Raw genomic sequence first — 17,071 nt, forward strand, 5'->3', positions numbered from 1 at the left:
ATAGAATATTTTTAATTTCTTGGGGAGAGTTGAATTACCTTGATGGCACTGGTAATCTCAGATTTATCAAGGGTATGGCCTTATAATTCATGAATATCCTTTACAATGAATCTATTTTGCAAATAACTGTAAATCCTACCCCATTCTGTCCCAGTTCTAAAAAAGTTGATATCAAAAGATGACAGGTTAGCTGCACTTCATGTCCAGTACCTCATCAATGCTATGCTGCCCTCTTGTGGCAGAAACAGAAAAATGCATCTTGAAGGTTTTTCATTCAGTTTATTTCCTTAGAAAACGCCTTAAGTACTTTCTGGAATTAGGGAAAGTTTAAACCATTTGTAAAACTAGAAGTGTTTCCTAAGGGTTAAAAGTATGTGCTTGAAAACCCATCTGGCTGGGTTCAAATTACAGCAATGAAAACTTGGAGAGTTACAAAGGTTCTCAGTGCATAGCTCTTGTATAAAGGGAAGGTAGCAATAGTCCTACTACTGTTCTGAGGATTAAGAATCAGTATATGGGCCTCCCCGGTGGCACAGCGGTTGAGGGCTGGGTTGCGAAGCTGCCCGCGGCCTTTGCGGCGCCGGTTCGATCCCCGGCTGCTCCCCGGCCACCGGAGGAGGGTCCCATATGGCGCACAGACCTCTCCTGCCGCCCGCTGCTCCCCTCAGCAGTGTCCTTCGGTCCTTTCTGCCTGCTCTGCTCCCCGCTCTGGCTCTGGTGAATTCTCCCACCCTCCCGCGCTTCTGACTGTACCCAGTGCATGTACAAACAAACAAATAAATAAAAATACATGCCTCTTTAAAAAAAAAAAAAAAGAATCAGTATATGGGGGCCTCCCTAGGGGCACAAGGGTTAGTCAGCACTATGCCGCTTCAGCCTGAGTTTGATCCCCGACCAGGGAGCTGACCCACATATGGCGCAGCAGACCTGCCCGTTGCTCCCCTCAACAGTGAATTTCAGTAGATCTGCCTGTTTTGCTCCCCACTGTCTCTGGTGAATCATCTCACACCCCCCCACCCCGAGGCACCTCTGTTCTACACCCCAGTTCTTCTATAAATTAACTAATAGCTATTATTATTAACTAATAATATAACTAATTCAAATGAAGTTATTAAAAAAGAGTCAATATATGGAAAGCACTAAAAACAGGAGATGATATATGGTAAGCACCATTAAAAATGAGAGATTGGGCCCCCCTGGTGGCACAAGGGGTTAAGCACAGCATTGTGAAGCTATCCTCAGCCTCTGCAGCACCAGTTTGATCTCAGGCAGGCCAGGGAGCTACGCACACAGTGTAGCAGACCTCTCCTATCTCGCCCGCTGCTCCCCTCAGCAGTGTATTTCAGTCGGTCTGCCTGTTCTGTTCCCCACTCTGTCTCTGGTGGATCCTCTCACCCCCTGCATCTCTGGCCTGTACCCCAGCTCTTGTATGCATAAATAAATAAATCTGAAAAAAAAAAAAAAATGAGAGATTGCTGTCACCCAACTTACCCCCAAGCACAAAGGAATTAAGTTCTCAGGGACCCAGAGGCCTCTCTCCCCTCCCCTTACCCTGTCCGGCCCAAGACCACCTCTCCTTGGTAAGAGTATTGGCACACAGTACAAAAACTAAAGTGTCAACCAAATTGAGTTGTGCTTATGTCTTCACCAAGCCAGCAAGTCAGGATGTTAATGGTGTGCACTGGCCTTTGGCACCCTCTCCATCTGGCCTCCCAGACAAGTGATAACTCAGTTCCCTGGCACATTGCCAGCAATTCTTACATTGGTTCCCAAGTCAAGGGACTCATCTGAATTCTTGTACAGCGTGAGTAGTTTTCATGAAAATGCAGGGGAGGAAGACTGACAGGCAAAAGATCTTTGGCATCAGAAAAACCTTTTGACCCTTCCTGGCTCCAGGTTTTTTTAATATTTTATTTTATATAATTCTTACATCTTTTTTTTCATCTTTGCACAATGTATGCATTTTCATTTTGGTTATATTCCCCATACAATTGCGCCCCCCCTTATTTTGACTCTAGTCCTTCCTTTCCCCGCCCCTCTTTGCCCCCCCCCCATAGAGTGTCTCTGGTTTATAGTTGCTTGTTGATTTTGATTTTTACATTGTATTGATTAGTCTTTTTCCTGGTCTCTTATTTAGGTTTTCTAAATTCCTGCTATGAGTGAGACCATCCGGTATTTTTCTTTTTCTTTCTGACTTATTTCGCTGAGCATGATCCCTTCCAGCGCCATCCATGTTGCTGCAAACTGCATGTGTTTATCTTTTTTGATTGCTGAGTAATATTCCATGGTGTATATGTACCACATCGTCAATGCAAACATTTTCGATAAAATGAGAACTAGCCTGGTAAAAGGATGACAGGGCAATGGATGCTGGGGTTTCTGGACAAGAGGAACTACTGAAGTGCAGTGTATGGCAGGCTGGACTCTGCAACATGATGAGAAGCCACGTCCTCTGTGGTGGGCTGTGAAGCACCTCTACAATCCATCTTTAGAACTGATTTACAAAGCTCCTGGAAACCGTCCTTAATTCTCTCAAGGCCATGCCCCCTCTTACCGATGTGATGTTTGGTAGATGTGAAAAGGGTAAGATAGCACCCTCAGGGCTGTGGCAGACAACCCTGAAGGGTGATCCCCTCTTCTGAGCTCCCCATAGGATCTCCTGAGTCCCCTGCTGAGACTGCATTGTAGCCTGTTAACTTGCTGCAATCAGATTTTCTCTCTTGTTTTCCAAATATAATATTGAAATGCCTTATAAAAGCCCTTGATTAAACACCTTATCTGAGTTTACGGGAACTGATAGCCAGTTGGGAAGAAGGCCACCTAACTTAAGATATTTGAGAAAGAAGGCAAGCAGAGAATTTATATTTTAGTCACTAAAAAGTTAGTAGTTACATAACTAACAAAAAGTTACTGCATAGGGCCTCCCCGGTGGCGCAGCAGTTGAGCGCTGGGTTGCGAAGCTGCCCGCAGCCTCTGCAGCGCCAGTTCGATCCCTGGCTGCTCCCCGGCCACAGGCGAGGGTCCCACATGGTGCGCAGACCTCTCCTGCCGCCCGCTGCTCCCCTCAGCAGTGTACTTCGGTCCTTCTGCCTGTTCTGCTCCCCGCTCTGGCTCTGGTGAATTCTCTCACCCTCCTGTGCTTCTGACTGTACCCAGTGCTTGCATAAATAATAATAAATAAATCTTAAAAAAATATATTGAAAAAAAAAGTTACTGCATATACAATGTGTTCACATGTTTAAAATGCATTACAAAGTATGATTTTATAAATACTAGGTAATTTTTATATAGGTTCATAAAGGCCTAGCCCTCACAACCTCTGCAGCAAACACAAGTCACCAGGAGTTTGTTTCAGTCCTTCCAGAAGCCTCCTAATGGGGAATTTCAGAGCATGAACTCATGTCTCCCAGGATACCAGAAGCCACACTTCTAAAGAGGTGAGCCCAGGATCAACTCAACACCGACACATCGTGGTGTTGAAATGTGCAGTGGGCAGGCAGCACATTCACTGTGCAGTAGAAAAGAAAAGGGCCCCCATCATCATCCTGAGGCTTCTTGGGAAATACAGTGTACTTGACAGTGGATGTTTACTTTCAAAGATGCTGCTTTCCACTGGTTGTTGGGGTAGGGGTGGAGGGATATTGATTACATGTTTCTGAATAAGAAAACTAAAAAAATGACAATGTGAAATGACCTCAGGGGATAAAGAGCAGTTATTTCAGGGGGAAAGAATTCTAGTCACAAGGACAGTGAGAGGTTGGGTGAGGAAATGTACTGGAGGGTCAGGATCCACAGCAAGGACAAATAATCAATAAAAAAAGGTTAGGAGGGATACAAAAACTACAGAAGGAATAACAGGTAGGTATCAAAGCAAATTGCTGTATCAGAATACTTGCAGCTACAAGAAACAGAAAATCCACATTTTGCTTATTTTTTCATTTAACAACAAATCTGCAGATGGCTCTTGCTGGTATTGGTGCAACAGTTGAGTGATGTCAGGGTTTTCGTCGCTGTGACCTGACGCCTGTGCCTCATTTGTCACAGATGACAGCTGCCAGACCACTCCCAACTGGAGGGTGGCCAGCGAGAAGGGGGCTGGGAATGGAGGTGGGCCAGGCAATCAACTCTATCACAGCAACAAGAAAGCTGTGGGCAAACCGGACTTTCTGAAAGGACAGCCAGTCCAATGGAAGCTAAGCAGCCTGTTGCACAGTCTGAAGAGTCTAGGGAAACATGACAAGAAACTACCTATAAAGGGGGCCTCCGTGGTGGTCTAGGAGTTAAGTCTCAGCACTATCACTGCGATGGCCTGAGTTTGATCCCCAGCCAGGGAGCTGACCCACATGGCACAGCAGACCTCTCCTGTCTTGCCCGTTGCTCCCCTTAGCAGCCCATTTCAGTAAATCCACCTGCTCTGCTCCCCATTCTGTCTCTGGTGAATCCTCTTACCCCCTACACCTCTGGCCTACAACTCAGTTCTTTTCAAAGTAGTAAGGAAAAAATGTGAATTTGAATTACTACAGAGCACAACCAAATTCTAAAGGCACATTTATTTACAAAGAAACAGTAGAAATGCAATAAGAAACAAAGGAAATTAAATGATAAGCATATATATTTATATAGCAAGCGTTGGCAAATTTTATCAAGACGATTCCTTAAATACTTCTACTAGCATTTAACAATTAAATTTAGTTTCCAAGAATAACTGCTGCCTCAGGTTTTAGGAAGCTTAACCTATATGACTCAAACTTTAAGAATCTTAATGAAAACATAATTTTATAGTCTTTGAAAATTTCAAGTTCCTGGAAGTCAAACATACTAGATCACTATCAATTTTTAAAAGATTCAAAGGTTCTTAAACTAGGACATCATAATTGCTTTAATACATTGTTTATAAAACCCAAACATACTTTCATTTGCTAAGTAGAATATAGACTTAGTTTGCATTAATTTCTTAACACATTAAAATGGTCTGTTACTTATAATGAAGCCCTACTGTTCTGAGAAACATTATCATTTATTATTTAGCCCTTAAGAAACCATTAAAAAAAAAAGAAAGAAAGAAAACCATTTGAGGTATAATGTATACAGTTTTTAATAACATTAACATACATGAAAAAAAAATTCCATACCTCTATCATCATCAATAGACTGTTAACTGCTCGGTCTTCCAAAACCAGAGACAGGTATTGTTAAGAGCCAGGGCTCTTACGACCTCTGCCCTACAATACACCAGTGTCCAGACTTCGGCTACCTTCATTCAACAGAAACTGTGTGGTTTACAGTGAAGGACATGCAAGTTACTTCTACAAGCTTCCCTTGTAGGTGCCAATGCAGCGCACGATTCGCACCTTTTTGTGTTGCTCAGTTCTTCTTTTAGTTCACTGTCCTGACTGAAAAGTACGATGTCCAAACTGAAATAAAGCAAATATTCAACACAGAAATCATTATAATGTAAAAAAAGAAAGCAACACAAATGCTGGTGTTCAGTTCTTTCCACAATAAGCAGTGTTTGGAGTGACTGTCAGGCACCGCTCAGAGCTGAGGACATAAAGGCAGCAGGACAGTCGCCACCACACACGGAGCTGCAGTGACAACAGTCTGAGTCTCCGCATCCTGCCCTAAGCTGGGTGCAATAAAATATGCAAAAACGATGACTCTTTCTCTAAGATGCCTGAACCTGACTAGAGCGAAAATTCTCAGAACAGTGAATGATGAAAGACAACCCAGTAACACTTCATTTATCCTATCGCTTGGAAATAGTATCTCATTAAAGTAGATTTCTTTGAAAGCTAAAGGCTTATAAACATCCTAGAATTTTAGTAAATGGTCATTGCTCTGCCCTTTAGAGGTGGGATTATGGGCACATCACTTACACACTCAGGCTTATTTTTCTTATGTGTGAAACAGGTAACGTGGGCTTTTTTTCCCTTTAGGCTATTGCTATGAAAATCAAATGAGATGGGTAAAAAATATTTTGTATGTTATGATTCCTTTTTTTAAAAAAAAAAGATGTATTTATTTATGCATACAAGTGCTGAGGTACAGGCCAGAGGTGTGGGGGGTGAGAGGATTCACCAGAGGCACAGTGGGGAGCAGAACAGCCAAACTGAGTGAAATACACTGCTGAGGGGAGCAGTGGGCGAGTCAGGAGAGGTCCGCTGCGCCATGTGGGTTGCTCCCTGGCCGGCCAGGGAATGAACTCGTGCTGCAGAGGCTTCGGATTGCTTCATAGGTTGTTTCTTAACCCCTTGCACCACCAGAGAGGCCTGTACGTTATAATTTCTATACAAATGTTACACATTTATTTTAGACACATGGATTTTATTGCAATCGTTCCAAAATGAACTATGTACTTGTTCACCTCCTTAAAGAATCTCAGTCTACATGTTTAACATCTAATATTGTATGTACTCACACACAATACATACTGGAATGTGAGCGCGGCAATTTCCACCCACTCTGCTAGGCTCTTTGAGTCGCCATCTGCTTTTTAAGTTGTTGGGTCTCCTTCTGTCACATCTGCTACTCCTCAAGGCCACCCACCTGACAGACACTGTCCTGTCACACTCTTCCCATTCTCAAGGCTTTTTCTTATGCTGTACCTCAACTAAATTGTGAAATGGGAAAACCACCCCCAAAAGAGGGGTATCCAAACTAAAGAAGAGACTTCAAGAAAGCAGAGATCGGGCCTCCCCGGTGGCGCAGCGGTTGAGCGCTGGGTTGCGAAGCTGCCTGCGGCCCTGCGGTGCCGGTTCGATCCCCGGCTGCTCCCCGGCCACTGGAGGAGCGTCCCACATGGCGCGCAGACCTCTCCTGCCGCCCGCTGCTCCCCTCAGCAGTGTACTTCGGTCCTTCTGCCTGCTCTGCTCCCCGCTCTGGCTCTGGTGAATTCTCTCACCCTCCCGCGCTTCTGACTGTACCCAGTGCATGTATAAACAAAACAAAGAAACAAACAAATAAATAAATAAAACATGCCTCTAAAAAAAAAAAAAAAAAAGCAGAGATCATACGGGTCAAGTGTTTGAAATATAGTGTTGTCCTTTTCAGTGTTTGTTTGAAATATAGTGTGAGTCCTTCTAAGCAGATCCAAGAAGTATTGTCATTGAAGATAATTATGATCACATAACATCCTATTTAACTAAATAACATCCTATTTAACTAAATAATCCCAAGGCCTTATACTGGACTGAGATAAACAGTGGACGGTTCACATTGAAACACGATTAACCTGAATCTTTGGCACATTCTTCTCTAGTCCTTTCAAAAGTTCGAGACCTCAGTCATTGTGCATATGGCAACATCGAGCTAGCACCTGTCAGGACAAACCAGGATAAACCTATGCAGCGGTATTTTTCAAATCAAGTGTTTTATTTCAAAACACTTCATGGAGGGTAGAAGCTAAATGAGCATGTGTAAGTCAACAGAAACATCATCAACCTTAACAATTGTATTCTGGATAATCACTTCTAGAGAACTGGAAAACATAGGACCAACACATTTAAAAATCTAAAAGTTCAACTTTACATTATTATAAGCTCACCCTTGAAGTTTCCGGACTAGAAAATGGGGAGGACTCCCATGATCTGTTTTCTTTCTCAAAGGAATGATCTTCTTGGAATGCAAATTTCTGCTTAAGTGCATGGGATATCAAAGCCACTGGATCCCAGGGTGAATTCTGTCTTTTCCTCTTATGAATGGGTCTACCTCCAGGTGACCTAAAAAATTTGAGTAAGTTAAAACTTTGGGTAAGTTTAACCATCTTGTTGACAAACAAATACAAGTGATAGAAACTCAGAATAGAAAACCTAAGGATGAAAGATCTCAGGAGGACAAATACCAGAGGTGGGGGTAGGGATGATTAATGAGCCTTAGACTAAACCTTGCCATGGAAGTTTCTAGGAACATGAGGTGGGGTCAGAAAAGATTATCAGCCAGGGGTGGGGGCAGAGAGGATTACCCATCTTAGAAGACCAACACAATCTGACCCCAAGGTGATAATTTCCATAATAATTCCATCAAAGAACATTATAAAAGAACATCCCTGGAGGGCCTCCCCGGTGGCGGTGGCGCAGTGGTTGAGCACTGGGTTGCAAAGCTGCCCCGCAGCCTCTGCAGCACAGGTTCGATCCCCGGCTGCTCCCCTGCCACCGGTGGAGGAGGGTCCCACATGGCGCGCAGACCTCTCCTGCCGCCCGCTGCTCCCCTCAGCAGTGTACTTCAGTCCTTCTGCCTGCCTGCTCTGCTCCCCACTCTGGCTCTGGTGAATTCTCTCACCCTCCCGTGCTTCTGACTGTACCCAGTGCTTATATAAATAAATAAATAAATCTTTAAAAAAAAAAAAAAAAGAATAAAGAAACAGTTTCCATACAAAGTATCAGGAATCAGAGATAGATCTACTTCTCAACAGGAATACTGGAAGCAAGAAATCAATGAAATAATGTCTTCAAAATTCTGAGTAAAATTATTTTCTACCTATTACATACCCAGGCCAAGTAGTCATTAAGTGTGGAAAAAAAATAACTTTCAAATATGCAAGGTCCAAAAATAGTCTATAAGCACCCTTTCTCAGGAAGTTACAAGAAGATAGGACACCCAAAAAATGGGTGAAGCAACATAGGCAGAAGAGGAAGAAAATGTTCATGATAGTGAAGGAAATTCTTAGGATGAGAACAATGCAGCGGTCTTAGAGCAACATGTGAGGTGGGAACAGGTCAGAGAGTTCCTGGAGAGGAATTTCCAAAGAAGAAGAAAAAAAAAATGCAACTGAGAGGCAATTATTAAATCTAATTTAAAAAAAAATTATTCAACAAACAAAATGTAATGATACTATAGGAAATAGTTTGCCTGTAAATGTTTCCTGATATGAAAATTGAAAATGATCATTCCAGGAAGGGTATTCAGGGTGAAGAATAAAAGATTTGATATGTTTACTTTGACAACTATAATTTCTTTAAATCATCAATAAAATTTAGTTCATCTCTCAAATTATGACAACATACCGCTCAATCGCACGAAGCTTCACCTTATTCAGATCCTTTAGAACATCCAGCATGTTTGGAACATCTTTACTTTTCTGGTGTTTTGAACGATGACTACAATTGGTCTTACTAGCACCTGGGTGTTGTTTTTTCATTTCAGTCCCTGAATTATCTGAATTACATATATTATTAGATTCTAGGTGAAGAGAACTGGGAGGCTGTAGAGAAGGTAACTGAGGGGGCAGTGGTGGAGGTGGAGGAGGTGAGGGAGGCGATGAACTTGAAAATAGATCTGGTTCACCCCTCAGCTGAGCAGTCTCCCATGACGGCCTTTGTCCCAAACATATAGGTCCATCATTCAAGTCAAAGGAGTCTAAAAACAAAAAAGTTTGTTGAAAAATCATGCAACATTCTCTCCAACAGCACACATAACACTAATGAGAACCAACACAGGAGCAATTTCTGCAATGCAAAGAAAGTAATGAAGGATGGAGAAGCAATCCCATCTGCTAAGCATTTTCTATAAGAGGCAAGCCAAAGAGTAAACTGATTTCGAATTCAATTAGGAATCTGTGTGTAGGTCCTAACAGGAGGAAAGGGAAGCACACATTTTAAAGAAAAAATAAAAGGTGCTTTTTCAGTAGTTCACGTACAATGAAAATGTCAGCCTCTATTTAATCAAGCTAAAACATAATCAAAAACTTGTAGTTAGAAACACTCAAACTGGTATACCTATTCTATTATGACACTGTAGAACCATACAAACATGTTTTCTAGGCAAGAGCAAAGGTGGGTATTGAGTATATAATGCTTTCATGAAAAATTGGCTCAAAATTCAAACATGATTGTTTTAAAAAATGCATTTATATTTTATATTTTATATTAATTATTAATATATAATCATAAATTCATATTACATATATAAATTTTATACTATTTATAATACTATAAAATATATGTTACATAAATTATATGTGTGTTGATGTATTTATACATATATATTGTGTGTATGAGTATTGGTGAAAGCAAGTTAAGTCTAAAATTTAGAAAAGGATCATTTAGAGAATCACCCACCTAAGCCTGTTGGAAGTACAGCAACATTAACTTTAAACTACAAATATATGAAGCTTCAAATCTATACTCATTTCAAATTAATGTTTCCATCCTCTTAATTTCCAATGCTTTTCTGAAGTTAAAATACCTTACTTTAAAAAACAAACCTTTTAAATACAAAAGCATGATTTTCAGCAATAAACTAGCAAGCTCTTCTTTAAACCAAAGTCAGTGTTCTCACCACAAATGTGTCTTAATTCATTCTGACAACTATCAGACATAATTTCATACACCCAGCAATCTTTTACCTTTAATGTCATTCACAAAATGCAGTAGCATCAAATATCCTTACTCAAACCTATACTGAGTTAAATACTGAGTAGCATCTAACTGAAACAAAAATCCAATATGTGGGCCTCCCTGGTGGCGCAGCGGTTGAGCGCTGGGTTGCGAAGCTGCCGGCGACCTCTGCAGCGCCGGTTCGATCCCCGGCAGCTCCCCGGCCACCAGAGGAGGGTCCCACATGGCGCGCAGACCTCTCCTGCCGCCCGCTGCTCCCCTCAGCAGTGTACTTCGGTCCCCCTGCCTGTTCTGCTCCCCGCTCTGGCTCTGGTGAATTCTCTCACCCTCCCGCGCTTCTGACTGTACCCAGTGCATGTATAAACAAAGAAACAAACAAATAAATAAATAAATAAATAAATAAAAAAAAAAAAAATCCAATATGTTACTTACTAGAATTTGTACTTCTTTTCAGTTCCTGCATTGCCACAATTGTAGCAATTTGAGAGCGAAGAGAAGTTAGTTCATCTTCAAGAGCAGCTATTTTTTTAAATGCAGCATCACTTGAAGGGCGATTATTTTTCATTGTTTTTTTATGTCTTAGAGCAGGTAACAGTGGATCCCAAACTAATTGCAAAGAATGGGAAAACTCCATTTTCTCCTCTTCTTCATTTTTCCATATACTACTTCTGTGGGTGGAAGGAAAAAATGGAGAGAAAGACAGAATGAGGGAAGGAAATTTTCCAAGAGAAATATTAGTCTTTCAAAGACTAAAGACAGGGCCTCCCCTGGTGGTGCAGAGGTTGAACGCTGGACTGTGAAGCTGCCCACAGCCTCTGCAGCGCTGGTTCGATCCCTGGCCACCGGTGAGGGTCCCACATGGTGCACAGACCTCTCCTGCCGCGCCCGCTGCTCCCCTTAGCAGTGTGTTTCCTCGGTCTGCCTGTTCTGTTCCCCGCTCTGGTGAATCCTCTCACCCTCCCGCACTTCTGACTGTACCCAGTGCTTGTATAAATAAATAAATAAATCTTTAAAAAAAAAAAAAAAAAAAAACACAAAGACTAAAGACACCAAAATAAAATCAGACTTGCTCTTTATCTCATGATTGTCTCAATACTCATTAAGGGCAAGCACAACATCTTACGTAGCTTGCATTCTCAATTTTTCAACTATGTTGAGGGTCAGTACACTTACCCATGTAGTTCAAGGGTAAACTGCAGAAGTTTTGGCTAAACATATAAAACAAAACAAATCTAATCTCTAGTACAGGAAACCACTTTCTCTTAAAAATGAACCTAGAGATTTTGATGTCTTCTTAATACCTTTCCTTCCTAGACCTGGTATTAGGTTCAAATGTGCATTAGGAAAACTAGCTAAAAATGAGAAACATCCAGTCATTCTTATTGGAAAAATTTTAGTAGGCCACAGAGCAATACAGATGAACTAAAAAGGCTCAATTAGTTTGAACAAGTCCCAACACATGCAAGAATTCAGATTTATAGCCCATATCCCACTTTTCAAAAAGTATGTAAAATTACCGAAATCTGAGGCAACTGGCTTCTTCTTCATTTGCCACACACAGAATATCAGCAAAAGAGGGGACTACAGATCCACAGTTACTCGTCCCTACAGAATTTAAGACTGGGACCAACTAAATTGAAAAAGAAAAATAACGTCAGAGTTCTACACAGAGTAAGGGGGAAAGACATGTCCTAAGGAAATTAAAGAATCCAACAGTGAAAAGGAAAAAGAAAGCATGCACCCATTAGCAACAAAAAGTACCGAGGAAAATGTTATTCTGAGTACACATGTAGCAATAGTCTCTCCCCTGGTTAGTGTCATCTAGAAAATTGAAATTAGAAGACTAAGGAGTTACTCAGATATTGCTCTACATTTGCTCAGCTTTGAAGGTAATTATTTAAAGAAACAAAACCCTGTGTAATGACTTATTTTTCCAGGGATAAACTGAAGGTTTTTGGCTTGCAGAAAATAACCCTTCTGGGCCTCCCTGGTGGCGCAAGGGATTATGCACCGCACTGTGAAGCAATCCGAAGCCTCTGCAGCACGAGGAGTTTGATCCCCAGCCCACCAGGGAACAACACACATGGCGCAGCAGACCTCTCCTGTCTCGCCTGCTGCTCCCCTCAACAGTGTATTTCAGTCAGTCTGCCTGTTCTGTTCCCCACTCTGTCTCTGGTGAATCCTCTCACCACCACCCCCTCATCTCTGGCCTATACCACAGCTCTTGTATGCATAAATAAATCTTTAAAAAAAAAACAACTCTCCTTTTATTGTTTTACCTTATGTCCTTGGGAGTAAGATTTTTTTTTTATGCAGTGTTCTTAAATAATGCATATTGACTTACTTACCTCAAAAGTAGGCCTGGGGCAAGGTGCTAAAGGAAGGATTTTCCCAATAATACGAACAATACTCCGAGTAGATCCATAGTCTTTATTTTCCCAAATCTGCAAAGCCTATTTAGAACATAAAGCATTTAAAAAAAAAAGACTGGGAGTTAATATATATACATTCCAGAGGAAAAAAATCTCTTAAAATAGCACCACAAATTCACTTTGTTCTATTTCTGGTAATGTCTAAATGCCATTGGGAAGTTTATTCAGAAAAACAGACACCCTCCTCCTTCCTTTCACCTAAAAATCCCATATTTTGGCCCAATCAAAACTGATAATTTCAATTTTTCATGCAGTAAAATAATACACAGTAGACTCAAGTAATTTCCCTTATAGAGATAAAGGGAATAAATTAATCAGGTCTTAGGCAATTTTAAGATGCTTTACTGTGTAATATATCTGCTAGAACTCAGTTTTCAAAAAAATAATAAAAATGTGCTACTATAATAATTCAAGTAATATTTTGTCTTTTGGCTCCGGCTTCCCATGTTGGCATAAGCTATTTGCACAAGTACCTCCCCAAAATATGATGTAATATTTATTCTATGGCAGAGATTTTAATACAAAGAAAGAATGCACTGAAAACTGGATTGTTCATTGTTCCTAAGATCCCATAAGAAAAACAAAGTTTACTGCAAGCAACAGATATAGGTAGCAGCATCCTTTTAGTATCGTCATGGAAATAGTCAATAGGCAGCATATACAGTAAGCAGATGGATAACAGTTGTGGAGCGCAGAAGAAAACCTGGTATTAGACATAGATTTGGGAATCATCAGCATACAGAATACACAGCACAGGTGAAAATGAAGCTACAGGCCTAGTTAAGAAAGATGTAGACATCATCAGCCCATAGAATCCTTCTGCCAAAAGTCATGCTGTCTCTTTGATATTTGTTTTTACTTTTACTTTTTTTTTTTTTTGCTTTGAAACAATAAAGGCTCTGAATTTATCTGACCACATCCAAAAACCTCAATTTAACACTAAATGCTGATTGAGTTAATATTCTGTCAATTCTGCCAGCTTACAAAATACACCAGGCATTTCATTTCATTCTCCAATCACTCTAAAGTCCTCTGCAACTTGGCCAATTCTATCCAACTTAATTTCCTACTACCCAGTAACACAAACATACACTCTTTTGGGTTAAGAAATTCTCGTCATCCCCAAAACAAGCTAATACTATCCTCACTGCCAAGCAACTTTAGCCCCAGTTCTGGTTCAGTTTTCACCTGTCTATTAATGTCAGATTCACATTCCTATACAAATTTGATTATTTCCACTCTCAGGAGCTTTCTGGGCTCTGAATTCCTAAATTAGTTCCAATAAGTACCATACAGGGCACACAATTACATGTGACTTTGTTTCATTTGTAGCTTTCTCTTCCCCCATTATACTGTGAATTCCGTGGGCAGGATTCCTTTTGAATCCTTCAAGGCAACAGTTTTCAACATGGTTACACTAGAACCACCTTAGCATTCTCCAAAAGAAAGAAAATACAAACGACACATGAAAATTAAATTTTCTAGTTACCACATTTGAAAAAGTAGGCAATTTTCCTCAATATACTTTAACTCAATATTTAGAATATTATTTCAACACATGTAATCGACAGTATAAAAGTTGAAATTACATTTTTCCTTTCAAACTGTCTTTAAAATTCATTGTAGACCTCAGTTTAGATATTTTAATTACTTAATGGTGACATGTGGCCAATTTCTGAAATTCCCAATGCCAGTTCCATTAACTGCAAAGGGCCTTACCTCTGCTCTTACTGAGAAAATGGAATACTCTGATATGACAAACCTCAAGTTTATTTCTCTCTATTCAAAATCTCTCCACCATCCCTCATTTCTATTCTACTTTTGACTATCTTCTTTCAAGGTTTTTTTAATGTATCACATTTAATTGAGGTAGCAATGGTTTATAACACTGTATATGATTTGGGGTTATATATTCACACCTCTTCAGATGTTAGCACACCACCTCAGGCCTACCACCAGGCACCAGTTATCCTTCACCATAGTCCACTGGGGGTTGCTGATGCTTTAGTGGTGGGTCTGGGATGGTGTGGTAACATACCAAGAGGTGTAAACCTATAACCTAAAGTGTATTTATTTACGTCCCCTGTCCAACTACCTTCTGCAGAACATTGCTCAGTCATTTTCTCATCTCTCTTAAATTTTTTCCTGTCTATGAGGTTCCTCCTATGCTTGCAAACATACTGAAATCACCTCTATCAAAGCTTACTACAGTAAATTTGCTTTTTTAACACCTAAAGAGAAACAGCAATTTTGCCTTATATTAAATATTACATATAAATCACTTCCAAAATGAGACCCAAAAACAAATATACCAAGTTCATTCAAATCCATTAAAAGACATTTACCTGATCTATGGGAACACCAAAATATTCCAGCATCTCTCTTAGGATATTCAATATGACAGACATCGATGAAGCAAATACAGAGGCAAATTCAATGAAACATTATGGGCTTTTTGACACCTTCAAGGAAAAAAATTTAGAAAATATTCTTGAATAATAAATAATTGCCATATTGTTACAGGGCAGCCCCGATACAAAACAGGGTGCCTGACTGTGGGTCCTCACCCACGCGCTTAAAAGGACTTATTAATACTCTACTGCAGGCATACATGAAAGCTTAATAAAAGGTTTATTTACAAGGGAAGGGCAAATGAGGAAATGTACAACTTAGGGAGAAAAGTGGGTGACAAAGTTTTAAATGCTTCCTACGATCCCCGGATCTGGAATCCCAAATGGCACTCTGAGAGCTGGCCCCGAGCCAGGAGCCATGAAGCCAGGAGGCCAGGAGAGAGGGACCCCCAAGGCCCACGTGTTTGGTTTTTATACCACACCTGGTTGCTTAATTCCACCCTCAGGTCCCAGCCACCTTCCCTTTGGTGGTGACAGGATTTGTCTTTCCCAATGTCCTGATGGCTTTGGTCTGGAGTGGGGGTGGAGTCCACAAAGCCTGTATGGGATTAGCTCAGAACATCCTTTCCCCCTAACAATTTGAACTATATTAAATAACCTGGAAGAGTCCCTCTCTTACACCCACCACTGTTTTGTAGGAAGTCAAAGAGAAAGAGACAAGGGGCGGGGGAGGAGTAGTGAAGGGCTGGGAAAGAAAACTGTATGTGTCAAATTGCAATTAAAATTTCATAGGGTGTTTGGTCTATGAAGGGGCATAGTTAACATCACTCAGCAATAGATCACCTGGACACTGAACAGGGAACCGGTTGAGCCATGAGACTCTCCCTGTCTCCTGAGCTTGGCACTGAGACTCCGAGGAGGGATGGGTTCGGGCCACCTTGGAAGGCAGGCAGAGGTGCGAGTCCAGGTGTAGCGAAAAGGTGAGTAGTTCTTCCTCACACCCACCCCATCTCGCCTATTTTAAATAGAAGGAATAGAAAACTCTACCAGGTTGTGAGTGAGACTAGTGCTGTCGTGCCACGGCTGTGGCCGCAAGCTCTCTGGAGCTCTGCAAACCTCCCAGGCCGCCCCGCTCACCTGCCTCGGACTCCGACCTGCCAGCAAGCCCCGGGCGTCGGCTGCGGGCGGGATCCCGTCCACGCAGCCCGGCGCGCGCCAGTCGCGGTACGGGCGCGCTCGGACGTGAGTGCGGGTCCGCCGATCGCCTCGGCGGGCAGGCCCCGGGTGGTGAGGACCCTGCAGCCCCTCGCCCCCGCGTCCGCCCGGCCCCGAACCCCCAACCCACGGCCCGTCTTCAGGACGCTACTTCCGCGTCCCGGGCGGAAAATCAAACTCCGCGGGCCACGACGCGTGGCCGACCTCATTGGGCCAGGCGGGGATCGCTGCTTGTGATTGGCTGCGGGGCGACGTCGCTCATTAGTTACGGTTAAATGAGCCGGCTCGCTGGGGGCGCCGCCCCTTTAGGAAGGCGGGCGCTCCGCGAAGCAGCCAACGGGCGTGCTGACGCGGCCGGGCGGGAAGGCCGCCCTGGGGCGGGGCGCGCGCGCACGTCGCGCTCTAGGTTCCCGGGTGTCCTCAAAGACGCGAGTCGAACCCGGAATTGTGGGTCTGTTTATGGGCTCGAGTCCCGCTAGAGAGCCGGAGTTCATACCCCACACATCTTCGCAGGTTAACGCTCCCGAAACGGGGCGCTTCTCTCAGAATGCCACGGAGCCGCGGTTTATTGTGGATCATTCGTTCATTCAGCGAATGTCTAAGCTCATGGGACTAGCAAAAATTACGCCTCTTCCCTGGGTTTATTTTTCTTTATAGCACTGATCACCCACGTATATTGATGCTCCCCCTACCGCCAAACTAGACTGTGAACTCCAGAACAGGAACTTTTTCTGATCCA

General features: G+C 42.2%; 1 protein-coding gene across 1 annotated transcript; it reads right to left on the reverse strand.

Annotated features, from left to right (window-relative positions):
- Positions 1–4,548: 4,548 nt before the first annotated feature.
- Positions 4,549–16,309, reverse strand: MTFR2 (mitochondrial fission regulator 2). Its single transcript, XM_037520438.2, has 8 exons — positions 16,255–16,309; positions 15,112–15,228; positions 12,683–12,787; positions 11,852–11,964; positions 10,767–11,002; positions 9,003–9,354; positions 7,544–7,718; positions 4,549–5,414 (listed from the first exon to the last, which is right to left on the reverse strand). The coding sequence occupies exons 2-8, from the start codon at positions 15,172–15,174 to the stop codon at positions 5,382–5,384; spliced, it is 1,077 nt and encodes a 358-aa protein (XP_037376335.1). The 5' UTR covers positions 15,175–15,228; positions 16,255–16,309; the 3' UTR covers positions 4,549–5,381.
- Between the last annotated feature and the right edge of the window lie 762 nt (positions 16,310–17,071).

The sequence above is a fragment of the Talpa occidentalis genome, unplaced genomic scaffold (genome assembly GCF_014898055.3).
Source record: "Talpa occidentalis isolate TD23 unplaced genomic scaffold, MPIMG_talOcc4v2.1 talOcc4.2, whole genome shotgun sequence".
In the NCBI taxonomy this organism is placed as follows: domain Eukaryota; kingdom Metazoa; phylum Chordata; class Mammalia; order Eulipotyphla; family Talpidae; genus Talpa; species Talpa occidentalis.